The 21144-nt window shown below is 40.1% G+C and overlaps 1 protein-coding gene across 1 annotated transcript in view; it reads right to left on the bottom strand.

Moving 5' to 3' along the window:
- Positions 1–474: 474 nt before the first annotated feature.
- Positions 475–21144, bottom strand: part of SP100 (SP100 nuclear antigen) — a 110611-nt gene continuing 89941 nt past the window's right edge. The window contains exons 23-28 of the mRNA XM_032277952.1: positions 18127–18168; positions 5495–5610; positions 3886–4006; positions 3508–3579; positions 2844–2987; positions 475–2092 (exon numbers count right to left, since the gene is read on the bottom strand). Coding sequence (XP_032133843.1) covers positions 1982–2092; positions 2844–2987; positions 3508–3579; positions 3886–4006; positions 5495–5610; positions 18127–18168 — 606 coding nt within the window. The 3' untranslated portion in view covers positions 475–1981. The remainder of the gene's footprint in view (positions 2093–2843; positions 2988–3507; positions 3580–3885; positions 4007–5494; positions 5611–18126; positions 18169–21144) is intronic.

Raw genomic sequence — 21144 nt, forward strand, 5'->3', positions numbered from 1 at the left:
TTTCTTTATCCAGTGTGTTATTGATGGGCACTTAGGTTGATTCCATATCTTTGCTATTGTGAATAATGCTGCAATGAACATTTGCATGCATATGTCTTTATGGTAGAATAATTTATATTTCTCTGGGTACGTACCCAGTAATGGGGTTGCTGGGTTGAATGGCAGTTCTGCTTTTATTTCTTTGAGGAATTGCCCCACTGCTTTCCACAATGGTTGAACTAATTTACACTCCCACCCACTGTATACAAATGTTCGCTTTTCTCTGCAACCTTACTAGCATCTGTTATTTTCTGACCCTTTAGTAAGAGCCATTTTGACTGGTGTGAGATGGTGTCTCATTGTAGTTTTAATTTGCATTTCGCTAATGACCAGTAATATTGAAGTTTTAAAATATGCTTGTTGCCCACCTGTATGTCTTCTTTTGAAAAGTGTCTTTTCATGTCCTTTGCCCACTTTTTAATGGGGTTGTTTTTCTCTTGTAAATTTGTTTAAGTTCCCTGTAGATGCTGGATATTAGACCTTTTGTAGATGCGTAGTTTGCAAATATTTTATCCCGTTTTGTAGATTGTCTGTTACTCTGTTGATAGTTTCTTTTCCTGTGTAGAATTTCTTAAGTTTAATTAGATCCCATTTGTCAATTTTTGCTTCTGTTGTGATTGCTTTTGTCTTTGTCATAAAATATTTGCCTGTTTCTATGTCCAGGATGGTAGTGCCTAGGTTATTTTCCAGGAATTTTATAGTTTTGGGCTTTACATTTAAGTCTTTAATTGATCTTGAGTTGATTTTTGTATATAGTGTAGGGAAGAGGTCCAGGTTCAATCTTCTACATATGGCTAGCCAGTTATCGCAGCACCATTTATAGAATAGGGAGACTTTTCCCCATTGCTTGTTTTTGTCAACTTTGTCAAAGATCAGATGATTGTAGGTGTGTGGTCTTATTTCTGTGCTCTTCGTCAGGTTCCATTGGTCTATGTGCCTTTTTTTGGTACCAGTACCATGCTATTTTGGCTGCTGAAGCCCTGTAACATAGTTTGAAGTTGGGTAATGTGATGCCTCCAGATTTGTTCTCTTTGCTTAGGATTGCCTTGACTATTTGGGCTCTGTTTTGGTTCCATATGAATTTTAAAATAGTTTTATCTAGTTCTGTGAAGAATGTCATTGGTGGTTTGATAGGAATAACATTGAATCTGTAAACTGCTTTGGGCAATATGGTCATTTTAATGATATTGATTCTTTCTACCCATAAGCATGGGATGTTTTTACATTTGTTTGTGTCATCTCCGATTTCTTTGAGCAGTGTTTTGTAATTCTCATTGTAGAGATCTTTTACCTTTCAGGTTAGCTGTATTCCTAGGTGTTTTATTCTTTTTATGGCAATTGTGAATGGGATCGCACTCCTGATTTGGCTCTTGGCTTGGCTGTTGTTGGTGTATAGGAACGCTAGTAATTTTTGTATACTAATTTTGTATCCTGAAACTTCTCTGAAGTTGTTTATCAGCTGAAGGAGCTTTTGGGCTGAGACTTGGGGGCTTTCTAGCTATAGAATCAATGTTGTCTGCAAACAGGGAAAGTTTGACTTCCTCTTTGCCTATTTGGATGCCCTTATTTCTTTCTGCTTCCTGGCTGCTCTAAGACTTCCAATACAATGTTGACTAGGAGCGGTGAGAAAGGGAATCCTCATCTTGTACCTGTTTTCAAGGGGAACTCTTCTGTCTTTTGTGCATTTGTATAACGTTGGCTGTGGGTTTGTCATAAATGCTCTTATTATTTGTTCCCTCAATACCCAGCTTATTGAGAATTTTTAACATGAAGGGGTGTTGAATTTTATTAAAAGCTGATGAGACTGTTTTAAAATGGCAATGAAAAACTTTGGAGAAGAAGTGTGATGTGGAGTTTCCACAGGAGTAGTCCGTTTAGTGGGACCACAAGCACACTGGGTAGCTAGCTGCAGGAGGGTCTGAAGGAATGAGATAAGAATGAGCTAAATGAACATTATAATGTTCTTGCTTGTTTCCTGAATTGCAAAAATGTTTTTGAAATTCTTCTCAAAGGTGTCCTGTACTTGAATTCCCAGTGTGATGAATTTATCTTCCTGAAAAAGCAAAGACAAACAAAAATAAAAACAACTGTGCAATGTGCTGAGACACCCAGTGTTGCAGGTGATCCAGGGCCTCATTTTAGGCTGTCCCAAATGTTAAGTGAGCATTAATCCATTTAAGAGTTGCTTATGTTCCCTGATAATTATTTATCTTTATCTGGAAGACAGAGAAGCCAAAATAGTACTACACTGAAATCCAATTCCTGATCAAAAGCTTATGGGTTAATTTAAATTTTAAAATTTTAGTTGTGTGATTTTTATGCACAGCAATTTTCGGTAACCTTATGATAGTACAGAAATGTCTAAGACAATGATGCCTTCCTTTCTCTTCACTCTCACCCCTTGTCATAATCCTTGTTAATTTCTGAAACAGTGCCAGGAAATTCAGATATAAAGACCTTTGATTTGGTACCTTCTTCTAGAGAAGGAAAACATTTTAAATGCCTTAAAAGTTCACTTCTACTTCCAGTAGAAACAAATGGGTCTGCATCCTACTGTTCTCTACGGTGAAAACAAACCATCTAGAAGTGAGTCAACTCTGAGGTTCTAGGGTCAGGTTTTTAATGACACCTTTCAGTTTGTTATTTTCCCCACATCCACCACAGGGCTTTTAGGATACTTCCAGGGTTTGTGCTTGTATAGGCTTGTCACATGATAAGGGCCATTGTAACATTTGCCTAATATAAAAAGATAAGAAGGAAAGTGACTTTAAAGAAGAGAAAAGGAAGCAGGGAGAGCCACTCACGCTGTAAAATTCCTTGTGATTATGAAAGATGAGACGCATATCCTGCACGAACTCCTCCACTCGGGAGTACACCTGCTCATTCAGTCTTCTCTTGACTTTGTTTAACCACATGGGCTTCTGTGGGCCCCGAGACCCCTCTCTGTTCTGCTGAGAAAAGGACCAAAGTGAGGTTATCAGCCTAGTGCCAAGCCTGCCTCCCATAGACTCCCACTATTATGGAATAAAGGTTTGTTGGCTGTCCCATTTGTAGGTTGAAATCCTAACCCCCCTGTGAAGGTGCTAGGAGGTGGCGCCTTTGGGAGGTCATGAGTTAAGAAGGGTGGAGCCCTCATACATAGGATTAGGGCTCTTATAAAAGAGACTCCAGAGAGTTCTCTCCATCTCTTTCTGCCACTTAGGAGCAGGTGGCTCTCTGCAACCTAAAAGGCAGCCCTCTCCAGAACCCAACCCGGCTGCCACCCTGATCTTGGACACATAACCTCTATAACTGTGAGAAAAGCATTTTTGTTGTTTAAGCCACCTAATCTATGATAAATTTTTATAGTAGCCTGAACTAAAAACTCATCAACAAGGCAAATAGAATGGCACCTGGTACCACGGATTTCAGATCACAGATCTGAAAAATGCCAGTTTAAGCTTTTTTGTTTTTTTGGTTGTTACTTACATAATATGGTTTTGAGGCAAAAAAGGGGCTTTTTGAATCAGAGTAGACCTTCAAGAGAAGGAATTCACATTTCTGCAAAAGATGGAGGACATTTCAAGTTAAATGCAGTTTAGAGAGAAAGAGCTCTTATGCATGCCCAAAGAGAACACGTGACTCCCAAACCTGTGGACTCTTTGAAGAAAACATGGAATGGGGATTTTCTTTGGACCAGGGGATTTTCTTTGGAATATGAAGTTTAGCGTTATGTCATGGAGGAAAGCACACCATGGGCCAGCAGTTTGCCTTTGGGCTCTATTTCTTGAGCTCTTTTCAAGACTGTGCTTCTCCTGCCCAGGTGAACAGAAAAAAGGAGGCTTCAAATTCACGTTTTTAACTCACCAACTGCTCCTCGGGCAGCATCTCCCTCATCAGGACTTCAGATTCCTGATGCCATGCTTGGCTTTCTGGGCATCTTTCCTGAATAGCCTTTATCCTGCAGAAGATGCAACTCCACGGGTCCCTGAGAGATTGGGCATAAAATGAGCAATGGCAAGTTCTGTGAATCAGCCGCCATTCCTACCATTGTTCAAATTCTCTGCTCAAGAATGATTGGTGGTTTCCACCTTGTATCCAACTTCTTTCTTGGAGGCCTCTGCACTAGAGCCCCGTTTGGACTCAATAGCCAAAGGCATGACCTCCCACCAATATCGGTAGCAGGGGTGATCATCTGTTTGGTGAAGTGCCCAGTAAGTGATGGAATCTCATTCACCTCAAAACTTGGGGTCCCCATCTGAGCCACTGGGAACTTAATAGTGAGCCCTGTTTGCCAGTCAGTTATTGTAAATGAATGCCTTAAGTACAGTCTTGGGCCTCAATGAGTCAATCAGATCATAGAAAAATCAGAAGACAAGGACTTGTTTTTCAACTTTACTGAGTAAGCACAGAGCACAGGCTATAGGCCCTCTCCCTTGGCCCTGCTATATCTTATACCTAGAATCTGTGCTGCAGAAACTTCTTGAAAAGGAAATCTCTGGACAGGGTGTCAGATATCTTCCATGTGCTCCAAGATTCATTCTCCAACCTTTTCTACCAGGCTGTCTGCTAGAAGGCTTTTGATAATCAGGCAAGCACAATGACCCATCCTAGTGATGCCAGCATCTCCTTGGCCGTGTAGTGCTTGCTCAAGGAGCCTGTTACGAAGTGCTCCTTTGAGAAGACTTTGCATCTCTGGTGCAGAGATGGGGTCTATCCATGGGTTCAACAAAAAAGCTGATTTTTCTTCTGCCTCTGCAGATTGCCCAACTGGTCAAAAGCAGAGGTTTATGCTGATCCCCTGAGATGACACCCTGAGAGCAGATGGATCACATTAGCTTCCTCCATTATGAAAGAGCAATGCTCTGCCCTCATAGAGACTGATACATTCCTGGTAGAGATCATCCTCTCAGCCTTAATAATTCTGTCCACGACACCACTCACAGAGCACCTTATCAATCTCCATGGTATCCTGCACACCATCACCTCTATCCAAAGGGGCATTTTTTAGCAAAGAAAGTGGGCAGGGGACTTATACCTGCAGAATTCACAGGTCTCGACATGTGACCTGTGACTAAGTCAGTTGGCTTGATAAACTGCTGCAGCACTGGCTTTACCTGCTGTGTGATGGTCCCACAGCAGATGGCATATCCTTTAAACCAGCTGGCAGTGTATGATGGCATCACTCCGTCAGAGGGCATGAGTCTGGGAGCCAAGTAGGGGAGGTGGAGGTTGACACCTCTTACTATTGCACCCCATAACCACTCGAAGAGTTTTTGCTTCCCATTAATCTGCTGCTGCCGGCACTGTTCAACAGCTTTGAATAATACTTGTGGATCCTGATACCAAGGAGCATACTCCTTATGCATCAAGACACGTGTAACCAGGGACAGAAACTCTACAGAGTATGCATGAGTGGTGGGAGGAGCTGTACCACAAGAAGGAGGGCTCAGGGAAGGGAACACATCTTACTCACTTATTAGCTTCCACAGGCGGGATGTGGCAGCGTTCATGATAGGATCGTGGGCAAGTGTCACAGCAAAACAGCGTTCCTCCTTTGTTGCACACCTTACAAATATTTGAATTTCCCGGCTAGAAGGGGAGATAATGTAGACATCACTGAAATCAGTGAGACCCTGGGACCCTAGAATATGTGACCTTTTTATGTATCAAGGGCACACTTGTAAATTTCTCTCCTTGAAATATTAAAGATTACTGAGTGGAGGTCTCAGAAAACATTTTGGTCTGCAGAAAAGTTCAGGAGATAGAGGTTGTGTGTCAGGCCAGAAAAGTTTTGTTTATGAAAGCAGAGATTCTGACATGGCTAGTGACAAAAATAGGATGAATTGGAGACAATTTGATCCATTTATTATACAGCTGGCAAAACCAGGCCCAGAAATAGTGTCTTTTCGGCCAGGTGCGGTGGCTCAAGCCTATAATCCCAGCACTTTGGGAGGCCGAGGAGGGTGGATCATGAGGTCAAGAGATCAAGACCATCCTGGCCAACATGGTGAAACCCCGTCTCTACTAGAAATACAAAAAAATTAGCTGGACGTGGTGGTGTGCGCCTGTAGTCCCAGTTACCCAGGAGGCTGAGGCAGGAGAATTGCTTGAGCCTGGGAAGCGGAGGTTGCAGTGAGCTGAGATGGTGCCACTGCACTCCAGCCTGGTGCCTGGTGACAGAGCAAGACTCTGTCTCAAAAAACAAAACAAAACAAAAACAAACAAACAAGCAAAAAGCAGTGTCTTTTCTAGCTGTCTATGTTGTATCCTTTAAACTGACTTGTCAAAGGGTGATTTACTGAGAAATTAATATGATGGAATAAACTTCTGAGATATCACTACAACCCACACTCTTGCCATAAGCAAAAATGAGTTGAAGAAAGGGCTTGGGGAGGAGTTCCTGGATGTCAGTTCTCTGCTTGGAGGGCTCTGGGCCTGCAGCAGTGCCTCTGGGAGGGAAAATCCACGGACAAGATGATCAGGTGGGCACCAGGGAGTACAAGGTTTTTTGCTTTTTGCTCTGGGAACCTGGAGGAAGAGCCCCCATGACTTAGTCAACTTGGTATGTTGTAATTTCTTGGCATGGTGTGGTAATTTCTCTTCATCTACAAAATCACTATACAAAGAAGAGACTAAAGTCACATATATGAGAAAATTCTAGGCTGTAAGATACATCTGCCCATATGTTCCTTTTCAGTGGTAGAATTTGAGGGGCCTATTTGGAGCCATTCCTTGGGCACATCTCCACAGGGAGTGCCTGAGCTTGCCCTGGTGTGGGACCTTGTAACTGTTTCTCCTTTTGTTGTAACAGATGAAACTCAGTAGTTTATTAGATTATTTATGCATCATTTCCTTGGTAACCATTTTATAACCTGTGAATTTCAAATGTTCACCTAATAAGAACCTTAAATTAGCTACATGGGTATTTTCACCAGTAACTCGGAAGATTCAAGTGTTTTCATTAAATCAACAATGTTAAATTAGTCTTTCTTATTAAAAGAAAGATCATTTTGTTTGGCTGGGTTTATAGTTTTTTTTTTTTTTTAAATTAATTGTTGTTGTTGTTGTTGTTGAGAGAGAGTCTTGGTCTTGTCTCCCAGGCCGGAGTGCAATGGCATGATCTGCAACGTTTGCCTCCCGGGTTCAAGTGATTCTCCTGCCTCAGCCTCCTGAGTAGCTGAGATTACAGGTGCCCACCACCATGCCTGGCTAATTTTTTTTTTTTTTTTTTTTTTGTATTTTTAATAGGAATAGGGTTTCACCATGTTGGTCAGGCTGGTCTTGAACTCCTGACCTCAGGTGATCCACCCACCTCAGCCTCCCAAAGTGCTAGGATTACAAGCATGAGCCAGCACACCTGGCTGGTTTATAGTTTTATAACCTTCTGTGCCAAACTCTGACACCTCAAAATATCTAGCAGAGACAAATATGAAACCCAGAGAGAAATTTATGCTAACAATTCTGAAAACATTTCTATTTTTATTTTACACACACACATATATATATATATGTAAAATAAAAATAGAAATGTTTATATATATATATATATATTTTTTGAGATGGAGTCTTGCTTTTGTCCCTCAGGCTGCAGTGAAATGGCATTGTCTCAGCTCACTGCAACCTCCACCTCCCAGGTTCAAGTGATTCTCCTGCCTCAGCCTCCTGAGTAGCTGGGATTACAGGCACCTACCACCACGCCTAGCTAATTTTTGTACTTTTAGTAGAGACAGGCTGTCTCTATGTTGGCCAGCTGGTCTTGAACTCCTGACCTCAGGTGAGCCACCTGTCTCAGCCTCCCAAAGTGCAGGGATTACAGGCATGAGCCACCGTTCCTGGCTATTTTACCAGTAATTGTAAAGCCAGCTTGTTTATTAAAGATTTTCTTAAGTCATATGAACTTGAAAAATATTTGAACTTAATTAATGAACACTCTTTTATTTTTATTTATTTGTATTTTTTATAGAGATGAGGTTTTTTACCATGTTGCCCAGGCTGGTCTCGAATGTCTAAGCTCAAGCAACCAACCTGTCTTGGCCTCTGAAAGTGCTAGGATTATGGGCGTGAGTCACCATGCCTGGCCAGCACGTTTTCTTTAATAAGTCAATTTGGTAGGCATACATATAACATAATAAAGGTACATACACATGAACACATCTAAATATGTATACACCTGAACAAAATAATTCTGTCCATGAGATAGCAATACAAACTCACCAGTCTACAAACATGTTAACATGGCTAAACTTTGCCTTGGCAGGTAATCCAGTGAAGGCTGTGCACCAAAAGTGTGGGTGAAGCAGTTTTCATGGAAGTTTGATTTTTAAAGGCCAAATCTCCCCAGTCTCCAAAGAACACTGGGGCCAGCATTTTGGGAGGCTGAGGCAGGTGGATCATTTGAGGTCGGGAGCTTGAAACCAGTCGGCCAACATGATGAAACTCCAAATTCCAAAAAATATTGGTGCTAAACAGTATTACAAAAGAATATCAGTTTATCAAATTCTAATTCAACTATATCGACACACACAGAATCACCAAAACGCAATGATCCATCTGCTGCCACAACAAACATGCCCCAAGACTATTCCAACTAAAATAGTCAGGGTGCTTTCCTCTCTCCATCGGTTGGGCTTTTTCAACCTGTAAACAGAAATTCCTTTGGAGCTTCCCAAATCAAGAGGAGCCAATCCCACTGTCTGGAACCTGCAATGAACACTCAGTTGCTGAGACACACACACAATTACAAACAAGCCATCAAGAAAGTCCATGCCAAAACAGTCAGGGTGCTTCCCTCTCTCAGTCATATGGGCTTTTCCAACCTGCAAACGGAAATTCCTTCAAAATGTTCACCAATAGAGAAGAGCAGATCTTGCTGTCTGGGCCCACAGAGGACACTCATCTATCCAGAGGCAGATGTAAAATTTCAAAGGCTGTTCTTTCTAGGCAATCAAGAATGTGGTTGGGGCCAGAAGCAGCAGGGTCAGAGAGAAACCAAAATTCACTCTAGTCACAACTGGGTGGGCAGCTGCTTAGGAGGGCCTCTGAGACTCATGGCCCACGGCAGCCAAGCCACAAACAACATGTTTCCTGTTGGGGAACCAAAATCTCTTATTGAAACACCCTGATCTAGGTCCTGCTGTTTACTGCACAGAAAGCCAATCACTGAGACAACAGAAGGCTTTAATTAGGTGCTGCAGCCAAGGATATGGGAGATCAGTCTCAAATCTATCTCCCTAACTGACTAAAATGAGGAGTTTATAGGGCAGAAATGTAACTACACGAAGGAAAGCAGGAATTAGGGGTAAAGAAAAGAATATGTCAACAAGAAACAGATAGTCACTTAGGCAGCCATGGGGCGTGAGGGGTCTGGGTCGCATTGTCGAGATGTGGTGACATGGTGAATTTCAGCTCCTTGATACAACCTGAGAGGCCTGATGGTTGGTTTCCTGAGAAGGGATCTCAGATAAGACAAGTTGACCTTTCTGAGGTTTCAAAACTGGGGGCTCAATTTTCATGTTTATTCAGAAGAAACTATAAACATCAGTTCTATGGGACAATTGGGTCAGTTTCAGGTTCAGCAGACCCCCTTTTCTCTGCATCCACATGGCAAGCAGAGAAAGGACAGTGAAAACCTACATGCCACTTTCAACAGTTTAATTTGTAAGTAAACAGGCTTCCCTTGGGAAGGTCTTGTGATTCATGGCTAAATCCTGTCCCCGAATCTCATGATGAGATCCTCAAATTGTTTACACACTGATTAATGCATACCCCACTGATCCTGGAAAGAGTGCTGACTTATTTCTGAATCATAAAGTTTTACTGATTGTCTTACATGAAGGCATTTGAGCCTGTATGTTGCAATCTGAATTCAATGATCAAATTGTATATATATTGTATCCTCCAATAAGAAAGGACAATTCTGGTGTGAGGAATCCCTCTTCCTTCTCCTGACCCTACCTACAAAAGCATTCCAACATGTAACAGACTCTGGAACACTTTTAACTTTGTTGGTATGTTTTCTTAGGTTGATCCTCACATTTGGGCTTTCAATAAACCATTATCAAATTATTTCTTTCTCAACAGGCTTAATTTTGGTCAACTTTCTGGTGTAGAATTTTGGCAGAATTTTAGAGTGACCTCCCTGGACCACATAGTGCAGTTTGTGACCTTTGTGCAGGTACTGGCAATGAATACATTGTGTTCCTGAACTCGGATGCCCTGGCTGATTTTTGCAGATGAGTTCCTCCCAAAATCAATGAACCTCCCGTCTTGGTGGAATTTCTGGTTTTTTGAAGCTGGTTTTCTCCTGGGCTAGATAGGAGATTTTGTTGAATCCTAGGGAAGTGTAAAATAGGAGTTCTGCAAATTGTTTCCCTGAACGTTTGAGATAGGACAACCTTTCCTTAGCTTTCTCCTTTTTGAGTGCATGAGGGAGGGCACTCTTGCTCCAAAGTTAAGAAACGATCTCTGTCTATGACCAAATTTAAGAAACGTTCTCTGTCTATGACCAAATGGCTTTTAGGAAACCCAAAACAGCAGAGGTGTCAGGGCATAGCCCCCACAACACGGATCAGTCTCATAGGAAAATCTCTACATTGTTAACTTTTTGCTCAGCTGGCAGGCTTCATAAAAATTGATTATCTCTTGCCCATGAATACCTGAAGCTTCTTTGGAGGTGACTCTGGAGTCACAGACATGTAAGAGAATCTTTTTAGCCTATTGAGTGAAGTTTTGGGGAAGAAAAATTTAAAATCACCACACTTGATCCACTACATTACTTGTCTCACTCAAAAAAGCAAGATGGAAAATGTGTCTTCCATGACTGAGAGTACACCGCCCCTATCAGCACCAGCTGATTTGATCTATAATACTTAGGGTCCTTCTTCTTCCAAGTACTTAGATAATTGGACCCGAGTAACCCTGAATAGTCATAAGCAGCAGTGGTCAACATGAGGATCTTTTGAAAATGCCTAAGCTGATATATTGCCACGCACAATTGAAAAAGGCTGGTTTTAGAACAAGACAGATTGACTTACTTCCAATAGCAGTGAGATGCTCCTAAAAGGAATTACGGGAAAAAATGGCCTTCATTGAAGAGATAAGCAAAAGGCTATTTCACACTATTTCTGATTTGAAAAAGACTTCAAAAGCTTTCTCCCTTTCACTTCCAACTGCTCCTCCTCCTTCTACCCCTGTGCCTTCATATTTTTCCTTATCTGAATTTGTTCCTTTCTGGTCATTCTCTTGGCTCCCATAAGGCTTTAGGTAGGGATTTTTGGAATGTCATAATACACACTTTTTTTTTCTCTCAAAAGGGGAAAATGTATTTAAATTTAGAACAGAGAAGCAAACGGAACAACTGAAGAATGAAAATTGAACAATGAGACCACGTGAACTCAGGGAGAGGAGCATCACACACAGGGGACAGTTGGGGGGGTAGGGGAGAGACAATGGGGTTGGGGAGTTAGGGGAGGGTGGGGTGGGGTAACATGAGGAGAAATGCCAGATATAGTATGCACCTAAAGTAAAATAAATAAATTATAAAAAAGAGAGAAAAAAAAAGAAAATGAAACTAATAAAATTATCACAATACAGATCCAACAATTTTTTCTGAACCAAGACTAATGACTGACATAGATGAGTTATTACAAGCTTTGCTGGATCATTTATTCTCCCAATGTCCCACTGACATTGGTGAAATATATTCAACCACCTCCATTAAAGTGGAAGTAAGAACAACTACACCCTTTACCCAATATTAGACTATACCCTTCAAATGCCCTGCTGGACTTCAGTCCCTTGGAGATGTAAAACTTCATTGGCCTTATGGAAGGATTAAATTCTTTCTTTCTCTGTGTTTGAGATATAAATTTGCTATACTCAGTAAAGGCTTTGGTCATGTAGGACAGATAACTTTAACTTGTATTTTCAAAGGCACAATTTAATTTAATTCTCCTTTTAAACTAGTGAATTTTACCCGATTCACAACCAAAATTTTAAAATCAAAGCTATAAAATCTCTATGATGTACCAGATTGACTTATAAATACATTAATGCTCATGAATTATTCCCAAATATTTTCGAAGTTCACATGACTTGAATAAATATTTTTTGATAAGTATGACTAATTAAATATTTTTGCTTTAGTAAAAACAACTATCTCCTAAATAATCAGCAAAATATCCATATATTTAACTTTAAGATTCTTACTTAAGTGAACATCTGATATTCACAGGCTATAAAAATGGTTTAAAGGAAAATAAACTGAAATGATGAATACTTTTGTCTAATATATCAGTTTTCATAAGTAATCTATATCAACTGTTAAAAATAAAGAAAGAAAATGTAAATGGGATAAACATATAAACATTTAATGTAATTTATAATATTAGAGTTTTGCTAAATTAAATTCAAAAATAGATGCTCATCAAATGTCTGGGCCATTTTCAATTAAGATAAAAAGGTTTTTGTTATGGAATAATGTTTCTAAAAATTATAAAAGAGTTCTCTTTTGTAAAATACTGTTACAGGACAGACAATTCAAGATTTTTTGTTTCCTAGATTTTCAATAAAATTTAACGTTACTGAAAGTTTAAACATTCTAATTAATATATATAATTCTATATTTAAAATGTGTCAAAAAAGCAAGATGTGTTTTTGATGACAGAAAATTATAAGAAGGCTTAAAAATATGTTCTTTACTGAGAAAAATAATTGTGTCTAATTCAGGGGTTATTTAAGGTTGCTTTAAAATAAGGAGCAATATAGAATAGGACCATAAGAAAGAGAGAGAAGTGAAGAAAGTTATGAATATTTTTGGTAAGGTAGGTTAAAAAAGAATAATTTTGTATGAAAAAAAGTCCTATATGGTGAATTTTTTGTTCTAACGTAAAATGTGTAGTTATTTAAGAAAGTACAGGGAAAAGCAAAAAGTCCAAGCATTTCATAAACAATCTGTGTAAGTCATAAGGTTTGTGAAAAGAAAACTTATGAAATAAATTTTGTATATAATCAAGTTGGCTATAATGAAAAGGAAATAAGCTTTTGAAAAGATTGATATTTGATATTAAAAATACACTAATAAAAAACAAAAATTTTGGTTCCGTGTTACAACAAGATTTGATTAAAATATTGCTTTGCTTTTAATAAAATTAAGAGGTGCTAATTTTTAATTCTGAAATCTGTTTCTCTTTAAAACTTTTTTTTTTTTTTTGAGATGGAGTCTCACTCTGTCACCCAAGCTAGAGTGCAGTGGCGCAATCTCAGCTCACTGCAACCTCTGCCTTCTGGGCTCCAGCGATTCTCCTGCCTAAGCCACCTGACTCTCTGGGACTACAGGCATATGCCACCCTGCCTGGTTAATTTTTTTGTTTGTTTGCATTTTTAGGAGAGACAGAGTTTCACCATGTTAACAAGGATGGTTTCAAATTTCTGACTTCAGGTGATCCACCTGCCTTGGCTTCCCACAGTGCTGGGATTACAGGTGTGAGCCACCATGCCTAGCCAAAAACTTATTTTTATTAAGAAAGTTTCTGTATTGTCTTTATTAAGTTTTTGATTACTCAAGAAAACTGAGCTTTAAAAGGGCTAAGATTTTTACATCCATGTAACTTTCTGTATTGCTTTTCAAGTCTTTTGATTATTGCTCTGGTTAAAGGAATAATTATCATTTACAATGATCTGTGATTCCATTTCGATCAAGCGTTTTATACCTTTTGACATCTTTGGCAGGTTTATGCAAGATCAAAATCCTAAATTAAGTTTTTTTGACCTAAAGCTCACTTTGGTGTTTTCCAGTCGGACCCCTGAGGAGTCTCAAAAAATGTATCTCTCCTCTTGCAGAGATGTTAAATGATTAGACTGATTTGGTAAATTGTATGAGAGAACTGTCAAATGATATGTGACACTAAATCTTTCAGTTACACTTCTGAGTATTCTATTGATAAAATGTTCCCAAATTATATAAATTTATAAAAATCTGTTATTAGTCATAATTTTGATTATGTTAAATCTTTTCTAAAGTCATATTTGTATAGATATTATTAATGTGAATATCCTAAAGATTATATGACATTTGTAAAAATCTAATAGTTTTAATGTGGCACCGTCAGTCATGATTCTGGTTGTTATCTTAGAATGTTGCACATAATCAAAACATCTAAATTTCTTGTCAATTGGAAACTTCTATCACATTTTAACCATGGTCATTCTAAGTTTTTTACATCAACAATTATTGTTTTAAATTTTTCTTTATAAGCATTTGAAGTCAACTATAATCCAAAATTGCTATTTTTATGGAAAAGACTCTGACAAATACTATTGAATATGGGTTTCTGATAACTTTGGAGATCATATAGTTAGGTGAAATAAAAACTTCCCGAACTCTAATGAAAAACTGATGTCTCCATGAAAATTGCTAACCCAACACCAGCAGAATAAGGATTACATGAGACGAAATCAATGGAGGACTAACGTGACTTTTATGACCTTCTGTTTGAAACATTCAAAAGTCAAGAAAACTTCTCTTTCTTTTAAGTTATTTATATCTGACAGCAATTAGGGAAAGTATACTTTTGTGAGCCAAACCAAAACAGTTGCATTTCTCTCTCTACATGAATTCTCAATAATTTGGAAACTATTCATAAACATTCTTATTATATGGCAATGGTTATCTGCATAAGTTTAATAATAATCAGTGTTGTTTTTTTTTTTTTTTGGTAACAGGACAGATTGGAAACACTGATTATTTTACCAAGGCTTTGATTAGAGTGTCATATTTTTAAATATGACAAGATTGTTTTGAGGGATTGAAATTGGCATTATAGAGCCAATAGACTTGAAAGAAGGCTGACCTGGTACCTTGTCTACACAGTTCTCTTGTAGGGTTTTGACCTCATGGCAAATGATGTCCCTTCCTGACAGGCCCAGAAATCTTGGGGTGTTTGGGAGACTTCAAGAAGGGAGGAATTTATCCAATTTTTACAAGTAGTACAGGCGTAATCTGATAACAAATCCTTGCCTTGGCTTTCTAGCCTAAAGAAGCTTTTAAAAGTATAACCTAAAATGTCTTATGAAAAAGTTCCAGCAAAGCCAACTTAAAAGGACCCTATATGGACAATCGCTATTCCTGTTGCATTTTGTACAAATAATCAGGTCAAGTACAATAATGCTAAAATTTATATTGCAAATGAAATTGGCCTATGATTTTTCTTTGGCAGAAAAGGGAGATCAAAGAAAGAAAAATTATTTTTCAGAAGAAAATTATAGCATACCTGTTATTAGATTCTAGCCCTGACCATTGTTTTTGAGTTTCAAAAAAATTATTGTTTGCTTGAAATTTGGACTGAATTATTTCCTGGCTATAGTAAGTCCCTAAAGGGGAAATTGGATTTAATTTTCTTTCTTAATTGGTTCCCTAATGGAATAGGTTCTTTTTTCCCCCATTCTTGTATAAAAATTCTCTTTTTGATCATAATTTTTGTGTGCATTATGTTTCTCCTATTCAAATTATTAATGCTATGCATCTCTCATTGTTTTACTTCTTCCAAGAAAAGTCAAATTATGAAATTCTGAAAACTAGAGATGATTCAACAAACAACAGCAACTATAAATTGATGACTTGTTCATTTGGTTACCCTTAGGACTAGTTTCCTTATTCTATTATGTTTTTCAAGTTGTTTTGATTATAATATTAGGTTAGTGCAAAAAAGTAATTGCGGTTTTCACCATCAGAAGTAATGGTGAAAACCGCAACTACTTTTTTGTGCCAACCTAATAATAAACATAGTGTAATTTTTTTTGGCTGTTAAGTTACTCATGATTTGCATTTCTGCTTGCTTTAGATCAATGTCTAAGGCCAAAATAATCATTTCCTAGTGAGATGACTTATGATTCAGAATAGCATGTAATCTTGTGTCATGACCCCATGGTGTTAGCAAACTGGCCTGCCGGCAAATAATAGATTTTGGGGATGTGACTTCCTGGAATAAGCCCTCCCATTGATAAGGAATTAAGAACATCTATCCCCCTAACCTGGCAGATTGATCAATGATGCTTCCATGGGAAGATTTTTTTTTATCAAAAGGGGAATGTGGTAACTATGGGACACATTTGGCAGTTTAGTTTAAAAGTAAACAGGCTTTCAAAGTAACCCACCTTGGGAAGGTCTTGTGATTCATGGTGAAATCCTGTCCCTGAATCTTATCATGAGTCTCTTAAATTGTTGACACAGTGATTAATGTATAACCCAGTAACCCTGAAAAGCACACTGATATATTTCTGAATCTTTGAGGTTTACTGATTGTCCTGCCTGGAGACATTTGAGCCTGTATGTTGCAATCTGTATCCAATAATTGTAACTTCTGTATTGTGCCCTTCAATGAGAAGGGACAGCTTTGGTGTGAGGAGTCCCTCTTTTCTCCTAACCTTTTCTATAAAACAGGGTTCCCCAACTCCTGGGCTATGGGTCCATACCAATCCATGGCCTGTTAGAAACTGGGCCATACAGCAGAAGGTGAGCAGTGGGCAAGCCAGTGAAGCTTCATCTGTATTTACAGCGCTCCCCATTGCTCGCATTACCACCTGAGCGCTGCCTCACGTCAGATCAGCAGCAGCATTACATTCTTACAGGAAGGCAAACATGTAAACTGTGCATGGGAGGGATCTAGGTTGTGTGCTTCTTATGAGAATCTAATGCCTGATGATCCGTCCCTGTCTTCCATCACATATAGGTAGGACCATTTAGTTGCAGAAAAACAAGCTCAGGGCTCCCAGTGACTACTTGATGGTGAGTTGTGCAATTATTTCATTCTTTCATTATGTGTTACAATGTTATAATAATAGAAATAAAGTGCAGGATAAATTTAATGTGCTTAAAACATCCTGAAACCGTCCTGCCCCCGACCCCACCCTGGTCCATGGAAAGACTGTCTTCTACAAAATTGATCCCTGGTGTCAAAAAATTTGGGGACCTCTACTATAAAAGCATTTCAACTTGTAACAGACTCCAAACACTCCCAAGTTTGTTGGTGTATTTTATTGAGTCACTCCTCACATTTGGCTTTCAATAAATCATTATCAAATTATTTCTTCCTGGCCAGCACTGTGGCTTATGCCTATAATCCTAGCATTTTGGGAGGCTGAGATGGGAGCATCACTTGAGCTCAGGAGTTCAAGACAAGCCTGAGCAACATAGTAAGACACTGGCTCTACACAAAATTTGAGAAATTAGCTGATGTAGCAACAGGTACCTGTAGTCCTGGCTACTTGGGAGACTGAGGTGGGAGGTTCATTTCAGCCCAGCAGATTGAGGCTGGTGTGAGCTGTGATTGCACCACTGCATTCCAGCCTGGGTGACACAGCAAGATACTGTCTCAAAAAAATTATTTATTTCTAAACAGACTTAATTTGGGTTGATACTGGAGCCTGTGGAATGAGAAGCTTTGTACATCATTGAGCACCAGTCAAGAAGTGAGAGTAAACATGCCTCGTCATTTGTCAGATGGTGATGGTTTTTGTCCTAACCAGCTCAGCACACTGAGCCTAAACCTCCCTCCAGGCTAGCAATAGGGGCTTCACAAGAGACTCACTTTTCCTGTGTGTGTGTTCCTCTGCAGGATTAATGACAGAGTCCACACCTTGAACTAAACAGCTTGTCTCAGTCTGTTCCTGCTGGCTGACAAAGCTCTGCCTGCACCTTGGAGTAGATATTTGGGATTTTTCCTTTCCATCCACACCACCTACTTGAAAATGCTTTTATTCTCTGACATTTGATCATTCTCCCTACTCAGCAGGCCAGCCCTGCCCATTACTTGTCTCTGGAGACCTCAGTGATCTAGAGCTCAGCCTCCCATACTCACTTTCCATGGGAAATGAGGAAATTAGAAGATTTCTATTGAAACACAAGGATGCTTTTGCACTGAGACACCCAATCCCAGACCCATTTACCTGGCTTGTATCTGGTGATGCATCTGGTATTCTTTGCTCATCACACACAGCAACACACTCCAACTGAGACTGAGCATGCTTTGGGGAAAGGCAGTTATGACACAGTGTGCCTGGAAAAATGCCTGAACTATTTTGGGGTCATAGTTGGAAATTTATACTTACACAAGGGTCAACTAAGGTATTGTTGTGAGACTTCAGTATTCTCTGCTGAAAAAAACAGAAAGATTGGCTTACAATATTGAGTGTGATTTTTCATTAACCCTACATTTGAGCAGACTTTTATTTATTTAGAGATGGAGTTTTGCTTTTGTTACCCAGGTTGGATTGCAATGGCATGATCTTGGCTCACCGCAGCCTCCACCTCCTGGGTTCAAGCAATTATCCTGCCTCAGCCTCCCGAGTAGCTGGGACTACAGGCGTGCGCCACGACGCCCGGCTAATTTTTGTATTTTTAGTAGAGACGGGGTTTCACCATGTTGACCAGGATGGTCTTGACCTCTTGACCTCATGATCCACCCGCCTCGGCCTCCCAAAGTGCTGGGATTATAGGCGTGAGCCACCACGCCCGGCCTATTTTTAAGGGATTCATGCCACAACCCTTCTTTTTTTCATATCTGCTTTTATGGGCCTGTACATCTAACTGGAGAATAAAAAACACTAAATTATGTGTCTGTGACAGTTTGGCCCAGTGCAAGTGCCATTTCCTGTCTCTCACACCCAAGGCAGGCCGTTGTGAAGCCATTCTGGGAGACTGAGCTGGAGTAACTCTATTGGTCCTCCTACTTCAAGCGGCCATCAGGCATGTTTGTCTAAGTTTTGAAGTATCATTCCATCTGGAGAAGCTGCAAAGGGAATCTGCTGACTCTTTCTCCACAGTCCCCAATGATCACAGGGCCCAGAGTCCTGGAGGCCGTGCAGGTGTCCCAGAGAAGAACTCCATCACTTTTGCAGCTCTCCAGAGAGCTACATCCCTAAAGACAAAATGCCTCCAAGGTCCCCAGTGCTGTAGCTCTTCTCCCGAAGGTAAGCACCTCCCCACTTTCTCCTGAATCTTGAGAGTTTGCTTCGACCTTGGGTATCTGTGGAATGACTTGGCCTTCTTCCAGTCTGGAACAATGACTGCTTCAGCTTTTGTCAGTAGCCCAGGGCAGAGAGGCCTTAGACAAACCACTCAGTGTGATCCAAAGCACAATGATAAAAAGGTAGCCATATTACCACCTGCCGGAAGCAATCTGGGCCTTTTGGCTAAGATAAAGTATAGCATATTAGTGGCTAGAATCTCTCACTCTGTCCCATTGCTTATCACCCAGGCAAGACAACGAGGCTGACAGAATCCTTAAGGTTCATCCTTTTGGCCTCCTTTGTTTTGCATCATTTCATTGGCCAAGCCCATCACCTGGAGCTTTGCGGTGGCTCCACAGTTGTTTGTTGAACGGATACATAAGTGCATGAACAAATGAACACAATTGTCATGTGGGAGAAGAGGTTTCTTAGTAGCCAGTAAGTGATTAGCTTGAAATTTTATATCTTACCATCCTGGAGTATCTCAGCTATCCCCAGCAGGTTTAATAAAAAACTTACAAGCGGGGAAGCTGGCAACAGTAGCACTTGCAGTGCTGAGAGTGGCACAAACCAAGGGGAGAGGGGAGACAGACCCTCTGGAGAGAGCCTCTGAGAACTGAGGCAATTGCACCACAGCACCTAAGAGTCGTGGGCCCTCAGGGAGTGGAGAGAGGGCATCTGTGATGAAGGGCTGGGAGATGGCCAGCTCAATTGACTAGCCCAGGCTGTGTCACCCTTGACTGTCTGGCACTGGGTAGACATGTTTGGTTTTAATAATTATATCAAATAATGTCTCTATCCAGGAATCCAGTGGTTGCAGAGCCTCATCACCAAGTCTCCAGTCATAAAGCCAGTGGAGCAGGTTGCCCCAGGAGCCAGCTCTGTAAAGATTGTGACTTCCTGGTATGGCAGAAACATCCAAGGTCACCTATGTCAGAGCTCAGGAAAATGGAAGTTCTTCCATCTCCTTCCTTCACCAGGTTCTTTCTTATACCCAGCCTTGGAGAGGCCGTGGAAGGTATCAGTGATCTCACCATTTTTCCATAGACTATATGTAGCATGAAGACCACTGGTCTATCAACTCCACAAACTACTTCCATGGAGGGAGAATTCACCTTCACAGTGGAAGGGAAGTCTGTGCAGTCCCAATGCTGGGGCCAAAGGGCCTCTCCACAAAGGAAAAGATTTTCTGGGTCAGCAGCCTCACAGGATACTCTGGCTCCCACTTAAAAATTTTCCCACCCGTCAATGATAGACTGGCTAAAGAAAATGTGGCACATATACACCATGGAATACTATGCAGCCATAAAAAATGATGAGTTTGTGTCCTTTGTAGGGACATGGATGAATCTGGAAACCATCATTCTCAGCAAAAAGACACAAGAACAGAAAACCAAACACCGCACGTTCTCATTCATATGCAGGTATTGAACAATGAGAACATATGGACACAGGGAGGGGAATATCACACACTGGGGTATGTTGGGGGGTGGCGAACAGGGGAGGGACAGTGGGGGTCGGGGAGGTTGGGGAGGGATAACATTGGGAGAAATGCCTGATGAAGGTGACGAGGGGATGGAGACAGCAAACCACCATGGCATGTGTGTACCTATGCAACAATCCTGCAAGATCTGCACATGTACCCCAGAACTTAAAGTACAAAAAAAAAATGATAATGTCTGAGCTAGAAAATAAGTTTTGCATTCAGGCACAATTTACTGCCTGACCTTCTAAGTGTCTTTCATTTAAATGTAATAAGAGTTTTTCCTTTAAATTCAATAAATTATTTAGCTTTCAAAAAATTTTTTTCCCTTGCAGAACTCCGTGTGTGTGTGTGTGTGTGTGTGTGTAGGAAATATAAAAGAAAAGGAGAGAATTTTTTTTGTTGTTTGCTTCCCTGTGTGACTTTTGGCTATACATACATTTTAGGGGGAATTCTCCATTAGGTCATCTATAGTGACCATCGGATGTTTCTAGGGGAACTTTTGCTTTGTATTTATTTCTTAAATATAGAATCCAGAAAAAACAATGAAAAACAATCAGTGTTTACGTTGAGGTTGCAAAGACAGTGGATGCTAAATGCATTGTTTTGTGCATCTCAAACTCATGCTTATTTTT

The sequence above is a fragment of the Sapajus apella genome, unplaced genomic scaffold (genome assembly GCF_009761245.1).
Source record: "Sapajus apella isolate SASKATOON/1434 unplaced genomic scaffold, GSC_monkey_1.0 scaffold10, whole genome shotgun sequence".
In the NCBI taxonomy this organism is placed as follows: Eukaryota; Metazoa; Chordata; class Mammalia; order Primates; family Cebidae; genus Sapajus; species Sapajus apella.